Here is an 18824-nt window from a genome sequence, read left to right as displayed (position 1 = left end):
TAATGACAGCCAGGCTGAATAGATTGAGGTGTCTTCGACAAACATTTAGAAGCAGAATTGATGACATCTGGTCACTAATTTGATATGCTATTAAGGGTGAGAAGGATTCCAGAATGACTTCTGACTTGAGACTCTATCTGAATAACTGTACCATCCACCAACATGGAGAATACAGGAGAAGTTTGGGGAGAAAGATGATGACTTTGTATCTGTACACAATGAGTCTGGAGCACTTGTGTGCATTCAAGGGGAGGTATCCATAAAGACAGGTGAATATGTGAATGTGGAGTCAGATGTGGTCTGGGCTGAACTCAGAGATGGATATTAAAAATAAACTCTTAATCTGTATAAAATGGGAGAAGAGTGAAAAAATGGAACCTTAGAGAGCCTCAACATTTCATAAGTAAATGAAGGCCATAAAAAATGATGAAAAATTGCCTCTGTGATCATAGAAGCCACGTTTGATAAGAGTTTAATGACGGTGGAAGTAGTCATCAACCATCAAATGCTGAGAAATCAAGTAAATAAAATAAATATATGTATCAATGAGGAAGTCACTGGTGACCTTTCCAAGCACAGTTCTAGGAGAATATGAAGGACAGAGCCAGAATTTGGTGCTGTGAATAGTGAATAGGAAGTGAAAAAGCAGAGAAAGTCAGTGTTCACTAATATTTCAATGAGTTGACAATGAGAGGAAGGTGAACCTTTATTTGATTAACAGAGGAGAAACAATTTTAAGAAAGCGATGTGTTTGTTTCATGGTATGATTTGGCCTGTATCTGCTGATGTAGCCAGATTTGTGGGGACCTGGGGAGGGTCACAAAGTATAGATGTCAAAGGGAAAGTTGTGGGATCCAGAGTGGAAGTAGTGGTGGAACTAGTCTAGGAGAGGAAGGACTCCTGTTTCATTGAATTGAGAAGGTAAGATTTATGTAAATGTACATAAGTGATTGGTTAGTTGGGTGGGTGGGTGGCGAGGAGCAGATAAGCTTGATGAAGAGCCAATTAAAATGTGAAATTCTCTGAGTTTAAAGAGAGCAGTGAAGATTGGAAAAGGCACTGATAAGAATGAAAAGCTTTAAGATATCTCAGTAGTATAATTAGGGACCCCTTTTAAAAAAATTAATCCTAGTCTATATATGTGGAAATACGGGATAGTGACTGACTGTCAGGTAAAGAAATTCTAATTATATATTGCCTTGTATAAAATAGTACACTTCTTGGCTTCTCTGTGGAAGATGACTCTTCTAGCTCCCTCTTGAAAAAGACATGTTCTTTGAATTCTTCTAATAACAGTCATGATGGCCTTTACTAGTAAATCCCCAATGATCTGATTGATGATTATAAGGATTTAGAATGGAAATGTTAGCCTTGAAACAGTTTTCCTTCAACACTAACTTACCTATTCTAAGTGTCAAACTCCAAAAGTCTTAGGATGCTGGCACCAGGCAGGGCCACGTTTACAAGTGACAGCATTCTATTTTAAACTATGATCTCTCTCAGCTTCTTAAATTGTAAGCTACACCTTTCATGTCAAATTTTCCAAAGGCTTGCATAACAAGCACATGAAAAAAACTCATAAATGCTCCCCAGTAGGGAAACTGCACATGTAAATACCTGTTTATATATGCAGTAACTTGAATTATACATGAAAATTCCACATGGATGCCCAGAATCAGCACTGTGTTAATTCAAGAAGTATATTAAAATTTTTGGATGTATTTAGTAGCAGAGCCTAAGAAAAATCTGTCATTTAAACAGAGTTTTCTTTTAAAAAATCTGCTAGTTGGAATCTACTGTTTCAAGGAATCTACTCTTCCTAGGGAAAAAAGTAATCTGTAATAAAACATTAATCTTATAACACATTTTTTAAATCCTGGGAAGCTCCATATTAGATCCTTTAAAGACTGTAAATTTTCCCCATTCTATAAAATGTAACAGTCATATTGAAAATAAAATATAAATGATAAATGTCAGTTGCAGAAGTTATCACCTTTTCATTCGAATGCTTGACTTCTATTGGATAACTCTCTTCCAAGAGACCTTCTTGGGAAAAAGAGGTGACAGCCAACTCATTGCCTAATTGATTTAGGAACAGTGCCCAGGGAGACAGTCCAATTAAGTTTACAAGCTGGCAATTAGCAGGGAGCCCTCTAAATCCCTACACTGAGAGCCTGTTTACTTTAGTAAGAAGGCAAATGTGCTAGAGATAGGAAGAGAAAGCTGTGCTTTTTGCAAAGCTGTTGTTAGTAGGCCCACAAGGGAGGGCTGAAGAAGAGCTAGGTATATGTGGGCAGACAGCCTTCTGTTTGACAGGTAACTGGGTAATTTATAGTGTGTGTGTGTGTGTGTGTGTGTGTGTGTGTGTGTTTTAACAGACATGCAAAACATCTAACATCTACTTTAATGAGTGTTGTATATGGAGACATACAACTGTTAAAAATGCAGTGGGGCAAAGTCGAACTGGATTATCTCATAATAAGTGAAATTCCAAACATTTTTTCTTGGACAATATTAACATTATGAATAGATCCAGTTGCATTTTTATTATGTGAGAGAAGAAAAACATAGGCCTCACATTATATCCATATCTTTCAGGTTAATCAAGTCATTTTCACTAGACTTATTTCATGTGCTCAACTTCAGAGGCAAATAGATCCATACAAAAACAAAGTAAACTGAGAGCTACTTAAGAAACATTATTATGATGTCTTTAAAAACTTAGTTTTATACCACAGAGCCAAATCCTGTCAGGCGTTTAAAATGTATTTACTTTTTTAAGTTTTCAAGTAGCAATAATGTGCATTAATTAAAGTCTATTTTTTCAAACCTAAGCAAAGGTCTTTTAAGAATTTTAAATTATACAAAACTACCTAAAGAATATTAGATATTCCAGGAGAGAGCTAGAAATGGAAAACCACAAAAGGCAAATATATAGCAACTAGAGGCCCGGTGCACAACATTCATGCACTGTGGGGGCGAGAGGGGGGGGCCCTTCAGCCCAGTCTGCGCCCTTTTGCAGTCAGGGAGCCCTGGGGGGATGGATGTCCCACTGACATCCTTAGCGCTGCCACAGAGGCGGGCCGCTGTGCTCACCAGCCGTCAGCCAGGCTTCTGGCTGAGCGGTGCTCCCCCTGTGAGAGTGCACTGACCACCAGGGGGCAGCTCCTGCGTTGAGCATCTGTCCCCTGGTGGTCAGTGCATGTCATAGCGACCAGTCATTCCGCCATTCAGTTGGTTTGCATATTACCCTTTTATTATATAGGAGGATAATAAAATTTTGTTTTAACGTTTCCTGATTGAAATGGACTGTATGAATACAGAAATTTCATAATACTGATAAAATCCTTTTGAATTTTTTAGCTAAAAGGGTAACAAAAAAGTTATGCAAATATCTTTACCAAAAGCTAGTTAAACATTTGCTTTCCTTTTTTTCAAAACACTTATTTTACACAATTCCAATCTGGTAAGCAATGGATACCTATAACCTAAAATGATTTTTAAAAATAAAGTATTACAGTCCTACAAAGAATTTTTTAATGGACATATTAAGTGCTTTTAAAATATTCGCTGGGTAGCTCAGTTAGAACATTGTCATGATACACCAAGGTTGCAGGTTCAGTCCCAGGTCAGGGCACATATAAGAAACAATCAATGAATGCATCAATAAGTGGAACCCCAAATCGATGTTAATGTCTCTCCCTCTTCCTCTCCAAAATCAATCATTAAAAATTTTAAAGTGCTAAACAAAATAATCATATACCTATTTCTTTTTCTTTTTTTTTAAATATTTTATTGATTTTTTACAGAGAGGAAGAGGGATAGAGAGCTAGAAACAACGATGAGAGAGAAACATCGACCAGCTGCCTCCTGCACATCTCCTACTGAGGGTGTGCCCGCAACCAACGTACATGCCCTTGACCGGAATCGAACCTGGGACCCTTCAGTCCGCAGGCCGACGCTCTATCCACTGAGCCAAACCGGTTTCAGCTACATACCTATTTCTTAAAGATTTTTTTGGTAGACAGTTTATTTTGGAAAGTGTCAAATGTGAAATTTCAGGCTTTTTATTCATCACACTGAATACTTAGTGTAATTTCCAAATTCTTCAATATCATTATCTAATGATATTAAAGAATGTTTCCTGACATTTAGAAACTCATCCACAAAGCGTTAAGGAAACTCTATGAAATGTATGAAAGGCAAGCATATTTATGGGATGACAAGTAGAAAATACATTCCAAGAATAGTTTTGTTGTCTTAATTATAATCTCACCATCATAAACACTTTAATTTACTTACTCACCAACTTCCTTTACTTACCAAGTTTAAACAAAAGAACACCCAAAGGGCCTCTGTTGAACCTGAGGAAGAGCAGATCACAGATGTCCCCACTTTCGGGCTTCTGAGAAGCAGCCTGTGGAGCTACCCACTGCATTTCCACAAGACTGCTGGGAACACTGAAAAATGTATTGAACTGCAGAGTCTCCCTGGGTGAGCGGTCTTCAGCCAAGAGCTGGATGTTAATAGGGGAGAGAGCCATATCAAAAATTTGCAGCTCTCCTTGGATGCTGCCAACTAGCAGAATGGTGCCACTTGGGTGGCAGCTTATTAATGAAGGCAAAAGTTCAGCCTGGGCTAAGAGAGTCACTCTACGGTGAGTTTCATAAAGAATTACGGAGGAATCTTCACAGCCCAGAATCAGTTTGTCTTCAGTAACATTCCTGCAGCAGCTAATGGCCTTGCATCTTAGTGGTATTCTGGTGACCGACACACACTGGATTTTGTTCCGAACACACTCATAGATGCAGCTGTCAGCCATGGGCTCTTTGTCTGCACTGATGGAGCGCTCCACTGTCAACACCTGGTAAGTCTGTTTGGTGCTAAAACGAACATCCAGTGGATCCCATTCCGTGCGGACAGAACTCAGAATCTGTAAGAGATGTATCAAGTATGTTCACACAGAACTTGGGTTTTCTCTAGCTACCACACATAGGCCTTATATTAATCTAGCACCCTACTGAAGATCATCAATTATCACCTTAAACATTAGAAATATATAAGTATGTGTAATCACATAGAACACATATGTAAACATATATATGGCACATACAGAGCACAGCTGCAGAAATTAAACTGTAAGATTTAACTTGACCATGTTGTTTTAGAAAATCTAATTAACTAAAAGACAAATATGTCCCACAGTATAGAAAAACAAGTAAGGTGGGCTTTTAGTAAAATAATACGGTTAGCAGAATATCTAAAACCGCTAAAAGTTTGATTTTGGGGTGTTTTGTTTTTAGTTTCATTTTTTCTCCTTTTCTTTAATGTTCTATTTTTATTGTTGACACTACAACTTGAAAGAATTAAGTGCATCTCTTTCCCACCCACTATCCTTCCCAATTCTGAAATTACTGGTAAATTATTTACTAGACATATATTTCTAACTAGTAGTACAGAGTAGGCAAAGGGAAAAAAACTGTAGAACCCTATTAAGAGTCTTGTAGAAATAGTTTACTATCAGAAAAGATACGAATGGTTAAATAGACAAATGACCAACAGGAAAAATAATAATGTAATGTATTAGTTTTAAAATAAAAAAAATTAAGACCTAGTAAGTAATATGAATTGTCAATACTTGTTAAGTAAAATTTTAAAAGTATCTTTGGTATAGAACAGAAAGGCTACAAGAAATACCTAGGCAGAGGAATAAAAGCAAAAAACAACAGGCCATTCAGTTTAATCATATGGAAATGTGGGAGAACAAGAACCTGAAGAGTAGCATTAAAGTGGGTTTAAATATATACTAAGACTATCAAAATCTTCAAAATCAGATGCAGAACTATTAGAAAAGCACACCTGTACACATAATAACATTTCATAAAACTATAAACACACACCCATGCACACACATACACAAAAGTGCATGTAAAATCTGGTGAAATCCAACTAAGACCTGTATCTGAGTTAATAGTATTGTACCAAGGTCATTTTCCTGGATTTGACAGTGTACTGTGGTAATGTATATAGTATTTACCCCAATACTATCATTGGGGGGAAAGTATAAGAAGGGAATTTGCTTTTAGCAATTTAAGCAATTATTTTAGCCATTTCTCGAGAATAATGATTTCAAAATGAAAAGATTTCTTGGTTTGTCTGCTGTTTTTTAATATATTTTATTGATTTTTTTTACAGAGAGAAAGAGAGAGGGACAGAGAGTTAGAAACATCGATCAGCTGTCTCCTGCACACCCCCTACCTAAGGATGTGCCCACAACCAAGGAAATGCCCTTAACCGGAATCGAACGTGGGACCCATCAGTCCGCAGGCCCATGCTCATCCACTGAGCAAAACCGGTTAGGTCTGGTTTGTCTGTTTTAAAGAGTATACATAGTGCTGGCTTTTGGAAGCAAAGGGGGGGGGGGGAGTTGATGTTAATTTTCTTTTAAAAAATTTTTTTTGTTATTGATTTCAGAGAGGAAGGCCGAGGGAGAGGTAGATAGAAAAACCAATGATGAGAGAAAACCATCAATTGGTTGCCTCCTGCACAGCACCTACTGGGGGTTGAGCCTGCAACCCAGGCATGTGCCCTGACCAGGAATGAAAGGCGTCCTTCTGGTTCATAAGTCGATGCTCAACCACTGACCCACACTGTCCAGGCTTTCTTTTACCTCCCTCCCTCCATCCCTTCCTTTCTTGCTCCCTCTCTCCCTCTCTTTCCTTTTTTTCTTTCTATCATGTGAATTTTTCCTTTAAAAATCCATCCTAAACATCATCACCAAATGAATCTTCCTAAACTAAATGTTTTCTTTTTGCTCTTACTCCCCCATTCAAACTTTGCCTTGGCTACCCACCCACTAAAGAATTAAAATTTTATTCCTCTTCCTAGAATGCAAAAGCCTGTAGGACCTATATCTAAACTCCTTCCCTTCCTCACACTCTGTCCTTGTTGGTTTTTTGTGTTGTTTTGTGTGTTTTTTTCTAATAAATATTTGGGTGTGACATATGTGTCAGGCACTGGTCCTGGGGATGCAGCAGTAAGTCCTCACCTCAGAGAATATACACTCCAATGGCTGAAAACAGGCAACGATTCACAAGCAAATATCCATAGGATGTTAGTAAACCTATACACCCACTTCCTAAGTACTAAGAAGAAGAGTAAAGCAAAGTAAGCAGAATGAGGAGCAGCAGGAGTGGGGAGGGGAGTTTACATAGAGAAGTCAGGACAGGCCTTTCTGATAAAGGTGATGTGGAAGAAGCAAAAGGGAAGCCATACAGCCATTTGGGAGGAGAGAGCCCTGGGCAGAAAGGAAACAAACACCTTGAGGTGGGGCTCTTGGCCTGATAAAGGAACTGCAGAAGACTGACCTGCTGGAGAAGGAGGAGCAAGGAAGAAAGTGGTGAAACTGGGGGAGGGAAACAGATGCTGTAGGAGCTTGTAGGCTGCTTTGTAGGGACTGTGGCTTTTTCTCTAAATGAGATGAGAAGTCATAAGCAGAGGAGGGGCAGGATCTGACTTGCAAATTCTAGTATTAACTCCCACAGCTTCCCCTCCTTACTCTACTCTGAGTTCAAACTAAAACATGCCCTGCATTTTCCCAGCGCTGTAACTTGTGAAATTAATTAAACAAGGAGGCCCTAAGACTGATGTGGCTCCAATGCCATGCTGGCCTACATAATAAGCAAACCAAAATCTAAGCTTGTAAATGCCTCAAAGTTAAAAACCAAACCTCGAAGGACAACCAATCAGGCTTTAGGCTATAGCCAGTCAAGTAATTTCCTTTCTTTGCTTCTCCATTATTCTCTATATAAATCTTTCCCCTGGCTCCTGTCTGTGGAGTGCTTCTAGCCACTTTGAGTCAGGCAATGTCTGATGAGAATAGATTTTTGTTCAAATAGCTCTTAAAATTTTTACTATGCTTCCGTCTATCTATTAACAACTTTACTTGTGTCCTTTGCCTGAAATTCACACTCTTCACCCAGTGCCTCAGTTTTTCCTTCCAAATACACTCACCCTTTTAGAACAAAAACCAGAGGCTATCCCAGTTTCTGGATTCCTTCCAACTAGGCAGCATCCTTCCTTCCTTGGATCTCACCTCCATATTCCCTTCCCCACTCCAGCTTGGCCAATGACTCTCTGGTGACATTCGGCTTTTAATTTACTTCTAATGTTTGGTCATATGTCCTCATTTTCACCGTAAGCTTAAATCTATTTTACACTTTTTTGTGTGTCCGTGTAGCAGCTAGCCCAAAGCTATGCTGGTAGTAGGTGTATAATAAACTTTTTAAAACTATGAATTTAAAAAAAGGGAAACTATAATGCTGGTTAAAATATACTTCCAGAGGCTTAAAGTTTTGTAAAGGAAGCCTCAGGGCAGAAAACTGAGAAGCCAGGTGACTTTGAGTATGGCCAGTATGTATACAGACAGACTAAGAGGAGGAGCCCAGCTAGATGGCAGTCTTGGAGATACCATTATAATTAACCTAGTTATTAATAACAAGAAAGGAACAAAGGGAAGGCCAAAAATTATAGGCATGTCATTTAGGCAGCTTTACCCGAAGCTAAGCTTTATATTCCCCAGGGAACCAGGGGTCTATTCCCCAAAAATTTGGGGGTGGGGGGCCTGGCCGATTGGAGAATAGTTACATGCCCAGTAAAGTTGGGGTGATGCTGGGAAGGTACTTGCTTGTCAGTCACACCTGGGAACAGATCATTGGCCCGAATGGGCATGGCCACTGCAAGGGAGAGCAATTTGGGAGATTTAATCTCCTGAACAAAGGAACTCGTGCTCTTGGTTTCTTTTGGTTCCTCTTATGCTTTTAGGACTCTATTGCTCGGGGTGCCCACGGCAAAGTGGACCCCCACATACGATGGACTAATGGACTGCAACTAGCTTGATGCTGAACTACCAGGCTGCAACTTGGAACGGAAACTCTGGACTCTGACTTTGCTTCTAGCTTTACTGAAACCCCAGCTACACTTGTTCTATGACTGGAATGGGACTTGGGAAACCCAGGGTTGTAATTCCATGCAAATAAAAGTCACTCATCCTCCCATGAGAGTCTCAGAATGTTATTTTTCTCAAGACAGCGTAAGGACCCCACCTCCAGCACCCAGTGATGAAGAGGACACCCCGATTTCTCCGATAACATTGGCAAGAATAATTTAGGCTCAAGGTCCATGGGGAAGGACCCAGGTTTGCTCAATCCCAGATGTTTGTGACTCTCTCCACTAGGCTCTGTAATGTTACCAGAAGAAATACATTAAAGGGGGAATGTAATATTGTGATGTATAAGAAATACATATGTATTTATTTGGTCATTCAGATGACCAAAATATATTTTTCATATATCTTCAATCTTTGTCCACAGTTCTTGACTCACAACTCTCAAAACCCTGGGATTTTCCTGTGTTGAGAGTGATAAAGATGTATTTTATTATGTTAACTTTTAGAAAGCATCTAAGGATGGGGCTGGATGCAATGGAGCCAACCTTGTGATTAGAGGGTTGGAACTTTAATTCCTATGCCCTGGTATCCAGGGAGGGAGAGGAACTGGAGAGTGGATCAATAGCTAATCAATCATGCCTATGTAATGTGAAGCCTCCATAAAAATCCAAAAGGACCCGTAGAGGACATGAAAGCTCTAGGCCCTTTCCCTAATCCTTGCCCTATGCATCTCTTCCATCTCACTGTTCTTGAGTTATATCTTTTTATAGTAAACTGGTGATGCTCATAAGTAAAATGTTTCTCTGAGTTCTGTGAGCTGCTTTAGCAAATAATGGAATCCAAGGAGGGGGTCTTGGAAACTTCTGATTTATAACCAGTTGGTCATTAGTATAGATAACAGCTGGACTTATGTAGACTGGTTTCAGCCACTATGGAAAACAGTATGGAGGTTGCTAAAAAAAATTAAAAATAGCCTCATGACCCAGTGATATATATCCAGAGAAACCCCAAATACTAATTAGAAAGAATTTATACACCCCTGTGTTCATTGCAGCATTATTTGCAATAGCACAGATATGGAAGCAACTCAAATTCTCATCAATAGACAAGTGGATAAAAAAAGCTGTGAGATATATTATATATATGGAGTATTACTCGGCCATAAAAAAGAAAAAATCTTAACATCTGTGACAGCATGGATGGACCTAGAGGATATTATGCTAAGTGAAATAAGTTAGTCATAGAAAGACAAATACCTTATGATTTCACTTAAATGTGAAATCTAAGAGCGAAACAAGTGAACAAACAAATTAGCAACAGACTCAGAGATACAAAGAACAGACTGATGGCTGTCAAGGGGACAGAGTTTGGGAGGGCTGGGCAAAAAAGGTGAAGGGATTAAGAAGTACAAATTGGTAGTCACAAAATAGTCTTGGGGATGTAAAGTACAGTATAGGGAATATATTCAATAATCTAATCTAATGAAAGAGAAACATGCAAATTGACCACACCTCCACTACGCCCAAGCCATGCCCACCAGCCAATCAGAGTGATTATATGCAAATTAACCCAACCAAGATGGTGGCTGGCAGCCACGGAGCTGGAGCAAGCAGGAGGCTTGGCTGCCCCGGCGATGGAGGAAGCCAAGCTTCCCACCTGCCCTGGTCAGCTCTGAGCTCCACTCAAGGCAACAAAGTTTCAATTATAGAAGATAAATAAATACTAGATACCTGCTTCCAACCAGCCTCCACTGGGAGCTTGGGTGGCTGGGGGCCGTGGCCAGCTTGCAAACAGTCATCAGCCCCTCACCCAGGATGGCCACACCCTCATGGGGTGAGGGTCCCCGCTGGGGGCTTGGCCAGCCTGCAAACAGCCATCAGCCCCTCACCCAGGCTGGCCAGGCACCCCAGCGGGACCCCCACCCTGAAGGGGCTGTGGCCAGCCTGAAAACGGCTATCAGCCCCTCACCCAGGCTGGCCAGGCACTCCAGTGGGACCCCCACCGTGAAAGGGGTATGGCCAGTCTGAAAACGGCCCTCAGCCCCTCACCCAGGCTGGCCAGGCACCCCAGCGGGGACCCCCACCCTGATCCAGGACACCCTTCAGGGCAAACCAGCTGGCCCCCACCCATGCACCAGGCCTCTATCTATACTAATAAAAGGGTAATATGCTAATTAGACTGGGTCAACTGGACATCTTCCCTTCATCCTTCCGGACAAAGCCACAGTGGCAGGGGCCGAGGCAGAGGTGGTTAGGGGCGATCAGGCCAGCAGGGGAACAGTTAGGGGTGATCAGGCAGGCATGCAGGTGAGCAGTTAGGAGCCAGTGGTCCCAGATTGCGAGAGAGATGTCCGAGGGGTCCCGGATTGGAGAGGGTGCAGGCCTGGGTGAGGGACCCTCCCTACCCCCACAACGTGCACAAATTTCGTGCACCAGGCCTCTAGTCCTATAATAAAAGGGTAATATGCAAATTGACCCTAACAGCAGAACGACTGGGAATGACTGGTCACTATGACACACACTGACAACCAGGGGGCAGACCCTCAATGCAGGAGCTGCCCTCTGGTGGTCAGGGCGCTCCCACATGGAGGAGCTCTGCTCAGCCACAAGCCAAGCTGACGGCTGCCAGCACAGCGGTGGTGGTGGGAGCCTCTCCTGCCTCCTCAGCAGCGCTAAGGATGTCCGACTGCAGCTTAGGCCTGCTCCCCGCTGGCAAGTGGACATCCCCTGAGGGCTGCCGGGCTGCCAGAGGGATGTCTGATTGCCATCTTAGGCCCAATCCCCCGGGGAGCGGGCCTAAGCCAGCAGGTGGTCATCCTCCGAGGGGTCCCAGACTGCGAGAGAAGGCACAGGCCAGGCTGAGGGACCCCCCCGAGTGCACAAATTTTTGTGCACCGGGCCTCTAGTATTATAATAATTGTATATGGTGCCAGGTGGGTACTTAAAATATTGAAGGGGCCACTTTATAAAGTCTAACCACTATGCTCTACACCTGAAACCAATACAAAATAATAGTGAGTATAAACTGTAATTGAAAACGAAAATTTTAAAAAAGAAACTAGAGCTTTTTGAAGAAATGTTTATTTTCAGGTCTGGGGCAGGAAATGTACAAGATGAGCATGGAACATTATCATACCAGATAACAGGGAAGCTACCCAAGACCACTAAAGTCATGACAAAAAGAGGAGCTATTTTGAAGAGGTTTCCACTGGCCAAAGATAAAACAATCTGAGCTTCTAAAAAGATAGCAATTACAATTTATGAAAAACTATTAAGTCAACTATGTTTAAATCCATGAATTCATAATGGTATTTAAAAAGATACCTAATTGGTTCCCTTCAGGGAATGATAGGGAACCAATTCATTATTTTGAAAACTAGTAAAGAAAATAGACACTTATCCTGATTATAGGAATTCAAACAATGGGAAAACAAATAGGAGATTAGTGGAACTGTCTTTTCATAAAAGTATCACAATTAGTAACTGAAAAAAAATAATAAAATTAGGATATCACCATTGTGCAACCCTAATGACCTGAGGGATCTAGGCATTGAGCATCCACCGATACCAACATCACATAAAAAGAGAGAGCCTGCCATTATGTGCCTTCTGATAAAAGAAAACACCATCCCATAGTATTGCCAAAACCATTAACTTGCAGAATTTTTAAGACAGAGAAAGAGCCCGGCCGGTATGGCTCAGTGGTTGAACGTCAACCCAGGACCCAAGAGATCACCAGTTTGATTCTCAGTCAGGGCACATGCCAAGGTTGCTGGCTCAATTCCTAATAGGGGGTGTGCATGAGGCAGCCCATCAATGATGTTTTTCTAGAATCAATGTTTCTATTTCTCTATTCCTCTCCCTTCCTCTCTCTCTCTCTCTCTAAAAATCAATAAAAACATTTTTTTTAAAAGTAGAGCAATCACTAAAAAACACACTAAGAGAAACATGTTGAATCACACCATGAGTATGTAAGCAATAAAATCCAGAGGTAGCACACTGCAGTTTTGACAGGTAAATTTTAAGGGAAAGAAAGGATTGGAGGGAGAATTTGTAGATTAAAAGAGATTTAAGAGATACATTAAAGTGACACATTTGTTTTAAGTAGATAATATTAAACTACATTTTGGGGGGGGTGCATATTTAGGTAATAAAAACTATTAGGTTTTACCAGAAAGTGATTAAAAATCATGATAGAAGTTACTTCTGGGAACTGGGAATAAGTTGAAATCACAACAGAGTATGCCATGGGATTTCTGGGTGCCTGACAAAGTTCTATTTCTTGACCTAAGTGTGGATACAGGAGTGCTTCCTTTGTATTAGTTTATTAAAATATACATTTATTTTGTGTGGTTGTCTTTATGTGTTTTATAATAAAGAAATATAAAAAATTATCCCTAAAATAAAAAAAAATCTTTGTTATTCGGTTGAAAGCTAATGCAGTACATACATTTCTTTGGAAAAGATGCTTAAGTACTTTGGCTTTTCAGTTGGATGCATTTATAATGCTTTCTAATTGCTTTTATCAAATCATACTGTATTAAAAGTCACATTTTTACTTTCCCATCAGAAGTTCCTCTAAATCACTGCAAAAACAATTTTTAACTTTTATGGAGGAAAAGTTATCTTTGGAAGATTATATTTCCCTAGTCCTTAAAACAGGTTTTTAGGTTTAATAGCTCTGCTTATGTGTTTTTTATTACTTTCCAATAAACAAATTCAGGTGACCCATTTTGAGTTATCTTGATATTAACACCATACTCAGAAAGCATTACCAAACCCACATGGCTGAAATGTTAAAATGCCTGCTCAAATATAAAGGGAAGGGAAGAATAAATTATGCTGTCATCTCATTTTTAACAGTGAATATGTTAAATAGTTCTAAGGCAGTGGTCGGCAAACTCATTAGTCAACAGAGCCAAATATCAACAGTACAACCATTGAAATTTCTTTTGAGAGCCAAATTTTTTAAACTTAAACTATATAGGTAGGTACATTGTTATTAACTTAATTAGGGTACTCCTAAGGCTTAGGAAGAGCCACACTCAAGGGGCCAAAGAGCCGCATGTGGCTCGCGAGCCGCAGTTTGCCAACCACGGTTCTAAGGTAATGGCAGAAACTTTCCAAAAAGAAGTATAAAGAATATGTGAAATTCAAATAAAAATACTACCATGTTACACATGATAATCCACACATACACTATTAAAAACTATTGTAAAATTAATTTACTGATAAAATTTTTCTTTTTCTGAACACTATTTATTGTATATTTTTCAAAAGAAAGTTGTTTTCCTAGACTACATACATAACTCTCTGCTTTGTAGTTCTAATTAAGATATATGTACTGTTGTTTCAAGCTCTGTAGTGTGAAATTAGACAAGCAGTTTTCTAACATCCATAAAATAAATAAAAAATGTTCCTGCTCTGACAAACAGATAATTCAGTCACAGAGAGCTTAGTTCTGTTTCCTTTGTTTTCTTTTCTTTTTTTTTTTAGCTGCTTGGTAAGCCAATTTTCTACTTAGAATCTACTGCTAAAACTCTCATTTGGTTCAGTATGTGGGCTTTATCCTTTCCATGGTCTGTTATGCAAAAAAGATGGCTTTAACTTTTTTTCTTACTGTGCTGCAAAGCAGCGGTTCTCAATTTGGATGCACATGTGAATCACCTAGGGAACCTGTAAAAGAATACTGACGCCTCCTCCCCTTTGGAGATTCTGATGTAACTGGTCTGGGTGGGCCCCTTTGTAAAAGCTCTGCAGGTGACGGTAATGTGTTGCCAAGGCAAGGAATAGCTACTCCAGGATCCTGCCAGTGCACCCCCCCCCCCCACACACACACACCAAAAAAGCAGCTAATTATCTTTTCTGATTGAACCTAGGTGGGAAATGCCTTTTTAAAAATTCTGTAGTGTAATAGATGCAAAGATTAAATTTCTTCTCTATGAGGTTATTACTTGTTTTGTTTGAATTTTAGGGCTTAAGAATATATTATACTTTATTCTAATATTAGTTCAAGAAATTTATTGATCACTAATGAAAAAAATTTAAAGACATACACCTGAACATTACTTTTACATGGTTGTGATTTTAATTCATGATATGCTAAAAAAAAAGTGTTACAAATCATAGATTATGTCTTTACACTCAAAAAAAGAAACAATTATTTCCCTAAACATTTCTTCCAAAAGACATTCACCTTTTGCATACAGAAGTTCACAGGAGGTTCTGGAAAATAAATTTTTCCATTTTTTCCAGTTTTATTTTGAGAGAATGACTGAAAGGGCCAAATCCAACACAACAGTAACTTGCCAAAAAGATGAATTACATACCTGAACATATTAGGACTGAGAAAGGAGACATTAACTATGCAATCAGTGGTGAATAATTTAAAATCATGTGCAAGTATCAGATAACATTTAGTAAAATCTATTCAAATACTTACATAAAATGGATAGGGTTTCCAGAAATACAACTTTATTAAAATCTATTCAAATACTTACAGAAAATGAATAAGTTTCCAGAAATACAAATTATGGAAGACAACACAAGGAAAATATGGAATTCCTGAAAAAACCAACAACCCTTGAAAAGTAGAACCTGTATGAAAAATCTACTTTCCTTGAAAGACACTACACCCAGGCAGCTTCATGGGTGTGTTTTACCAAACATTCAAGTATGAGATAATGCCTCTGACTGTTTCAGAGAGAAGGAAAAAAATAATAAAGAAAAAAGCTAGCCAAATCACTCCATAGGGCTAATACAACCTTGATATGAAACTTAGAAATAGTAAAAGAAAGTAAAACTGTGTATCAATCTCATATTTGAGCAAATTGTGAAGCCCCTTTAATATTCCCTCCTTACTATCTCCATAGAATCAATCATGCCCCATTGGCTGGCTGCTACTATAGCTTACACATACTCTATCCACAGCACCATATAACACTTTAGTGCATTTTAATGTTTTCATATTTGCTTCTCAGTGGTAGACACTAAGATCCTTGCAGATAGGGATCGTTTTGCATTCATATCTCATGGCATGAAATATAGTGCTTACTCTACAGTCATGCTCAGTAGTTTCTGAATGAGGTAGAAAGAGAAAGGGAAGGGCCTTTCAGGTAGAAACAGCAGTAATGTGTATGGGCAGGAGGGGGGAAATAATGAGGCAGTGAGTAAACCATTTGGCTAGAACACAGGTTTGTATAAGGTATAACACTGAAAAGGCAAGTCAGGACCAGTCAGGGTGGGCTTTTCAGTGCTAAGGCTAAGTTTAGTTTCAGTATCTACTGAAGGCCTCGCAGCAGTCAGTGGCTAAATCAATGAATGCTGCAGCATCCAGATGAGTACGTTTTAGAGCTGTCAGGGAACTGGAGGTGACCTATGTGGTTTAAATCCATCGCTTTAAAAATTAGAAAATGAAAAGTCAGAGAAAATAGGTGATCTACCTAAGGCCAAAGAACACTGAATTAGCTAACAGCAAGCAGAAGCTCAGAGGGACTAAACTTGACAAAGGCCACACAATTAATATACTGTCCAACCAACAGACAAATCCAAGTCTGTCCAACTCCAAAGTCCATGATCTACATGACATCAACAGATGAAGTTATTAAACCATATGTACACCCTTTTAGAATGATCCTAGTTTCATATAATCCACTCATCTTATATAATAAAAGCCTAATATGCTAAGTGTCCGGTAGGCCGGTCAACCAATCAAAGCACAATATATTAATGATATGCTAAGGCAGCTCAACCACTCGCTATGACGTGCACTGACCACCAGGGGGAAGATGCTCCGACCAGTAGGCAAGCTTGCTGCTGGGGTCTGGCCAATCGGGACTGAGCGAGACAGGCCGGACATGCCCTGGAGCCCTCCTGCGAACCCTCCCCGGCTGGCCAACCTCCTGTGTCCCTCCCTGACTCCGATCATGCACCGGTGGGGTCCCTCGGCCTGGCCTGCGCCCCCTTGGGGGATGTCGGAGACCGGTTTTGGCCCTATCCCACGGCCAGGCTGAGGGACCCCACTGGTGCACGAATTCATGCAGTGGGCCTCTAGTTTCAAATAAAGGTAATTTGTGTAATGTATAACTAAATGCTGATTTAATTATTTTTATCTTTATTATCAAACAGAACAGTTAATAGAATTGTAATTAGCTTTATTACATTGTCATTTTAATGAAGTATTTTACTCGATTAGCATCAAAACCCAAGATCAATAAAATGGTGGCATGAACAGAAGTAAATAGTAAAGCATTTCCTTAGCCTCAAAAAATCCACACCTAAAACATTACAAATGGTGTTAGTTATTGCAACAGAATTGAAAAAGTTCCCAGAAAAAGGTTAATTATTAATTAATTAATTAATCAAAAAGGGCTTTTCAGCCTTAAAAGACAGACTGAAAGTTTATAAAACCAGAAGAGGTAGGTAGTGATAGAGAAAATTTGGACTTGTTCATTACATCTCAGAATACTAATTCTGAGAAATACTTCTTAAAGCCTAGAAGGTAACAGACTTAGAGAAAATACAGAAACATACTATTTTACCCAAGCAAAAACTTTTTAATAAATGGGTGAAGCTTTTTTTTTAAGTTATAAAAAAAGTAAAACAGAATTTCATACTCAAAGTACTGGTACAAGCTGGAAATACCCAGAGGTTCACAATAATTAATGACAATAGAACCAATGTGAAGAATAGGGTAGGACATTGTCCTCGCCTCTTAGATTAACCCTTTGGTGATCCCGTCTGAGGCAAGATGCTAGAATGAGGCCACTGCCTAGAGCCCTCCTTATAAATTCTGCCCCAGCCTTGGTTTGGCACCACAGGGTTGTGCACAAAATAGGCATTTGACTGTTCATTGACTGACTGAAGATCAAAGAAGGTGACTGGTAACAGCTTTGACTGACATAAAATCATGAGCAAACAGGAATGAGAGTACTAATAAGGATAACAAGAACCATAATAGTGATCAGCGATAAACAGTTTATATGTAGGTATTGCTCTAAATGCATGTATTGACTCCTTTATCTTCCTTAACTCTATTTTTAAATTAACAAAACCACAGCATATAGACCTCAGTAACTTGCTCAAGGACAGAGAACTAGGTAGTGGCAGAGCTAGGAATTGAACCCAGAAGCCTTGCTCTAATCATTGTTCTATTCTAATCATTGTGCCAGCCCTGAAATTGTCTATGTAACTTTCAGATAGAATACTTTTAAGAATCCCATTTCATATTCCTTTTGACTATTTGGAAAAGTTATAGGTTTAAAAAGAATTTGTATTTACTTCACAGGAAAAATTAATAATCTTATTTCATTTGCTCTTCAATAAAATGTATGTATTTATTTAAATTACCTCCAGTCTTCCTTGAGCATAACCCAGGAGCAGCAAATTGGCCCTGTCCTTCTCAGAAGAGATGGGGGCCCATGGCCAAGCATCATCACTGACCAGTGGCCACCAGCAAACAACTGTATCCTGGGCACTATTGATGGCTAGCCGACGCTCTGTTGTCCTGTTTACTGGGCCAGGCATGTCATAATAGGAAATCTAATGGTTTAAAAAAAAGCATACAAGAAGCATTTTTTAATGCAAAATCCCCAAAGTATTATAAAAATTAAAGCATCTGTAAATGTAGATAAATGCAAGTAAATATGCATGTTAAACATGTGCTTAAGGAGGTGTCAGAATTTACCAAATTCTTTTGACACATTTAAAAAAGACATATGTTCAAAATTCTTTCCATTTTTAGCAGAGGAAAGAGAAAGGAAAAATGTGAGTTAGGGAGAATTGGCTGTAGCAATCCCAATCAATACCAAAATGTACAGTCATGGTTGCTTGACAGCATCGACCTACACAGAGGATTTGAGACCGGCTATATTAAATGA

General features: G+C 39.5%; 1 protein-coding gene across 2 annotated transcripts in view; it reads right to left on the bottom strand.

Moving 5' to 3' along the window:
• The window catches only part of WDPCP (WD repeat containing planar cell polarity effector), a 236106-nt gene that overhangs the window by 126579 nt on the left and 90703 nt on the right, over positions 1-18824 (bottom strand). For both annotated transcript variants that reach the window (XM_006083288.3, XM_023746417.1), the window contains 2 exons: positions 18295-18486; positions 4324-4933 (listed from right to left, as the gene is read on the bottom strand). In XM_006083288.3, coding sequence (XP_006083350.1) covers positions 4324-4933; positions 18295-18486 — 802 coding nt within the window. The remainder of the gene's footprint in view (positions 1-4323; positions 4934-18294; positions 18487-18824) is intronic.

This window comes from Myotis lucifugus, unplaced genomic scaffold (assembly GCF_000147115.1).
Source record: "Myotis lucifugus unplaced genomic scaffold, Myoluc2.0 scaffold_6, whole genome shotgun sequence".
Taxonomy (NCBI): domain Eukaryota; kingdom Metazoa; phylum Chordata; class Mammalia; order Chiroptera; family Vespertilionidae; genus Myotis; species Myotis lucifugus.
The sequence above is the reverse complement of the archived record's forward strand: the minus strand, read 5'-3'. Positions and strand labels throughout refer to the sequence as shown.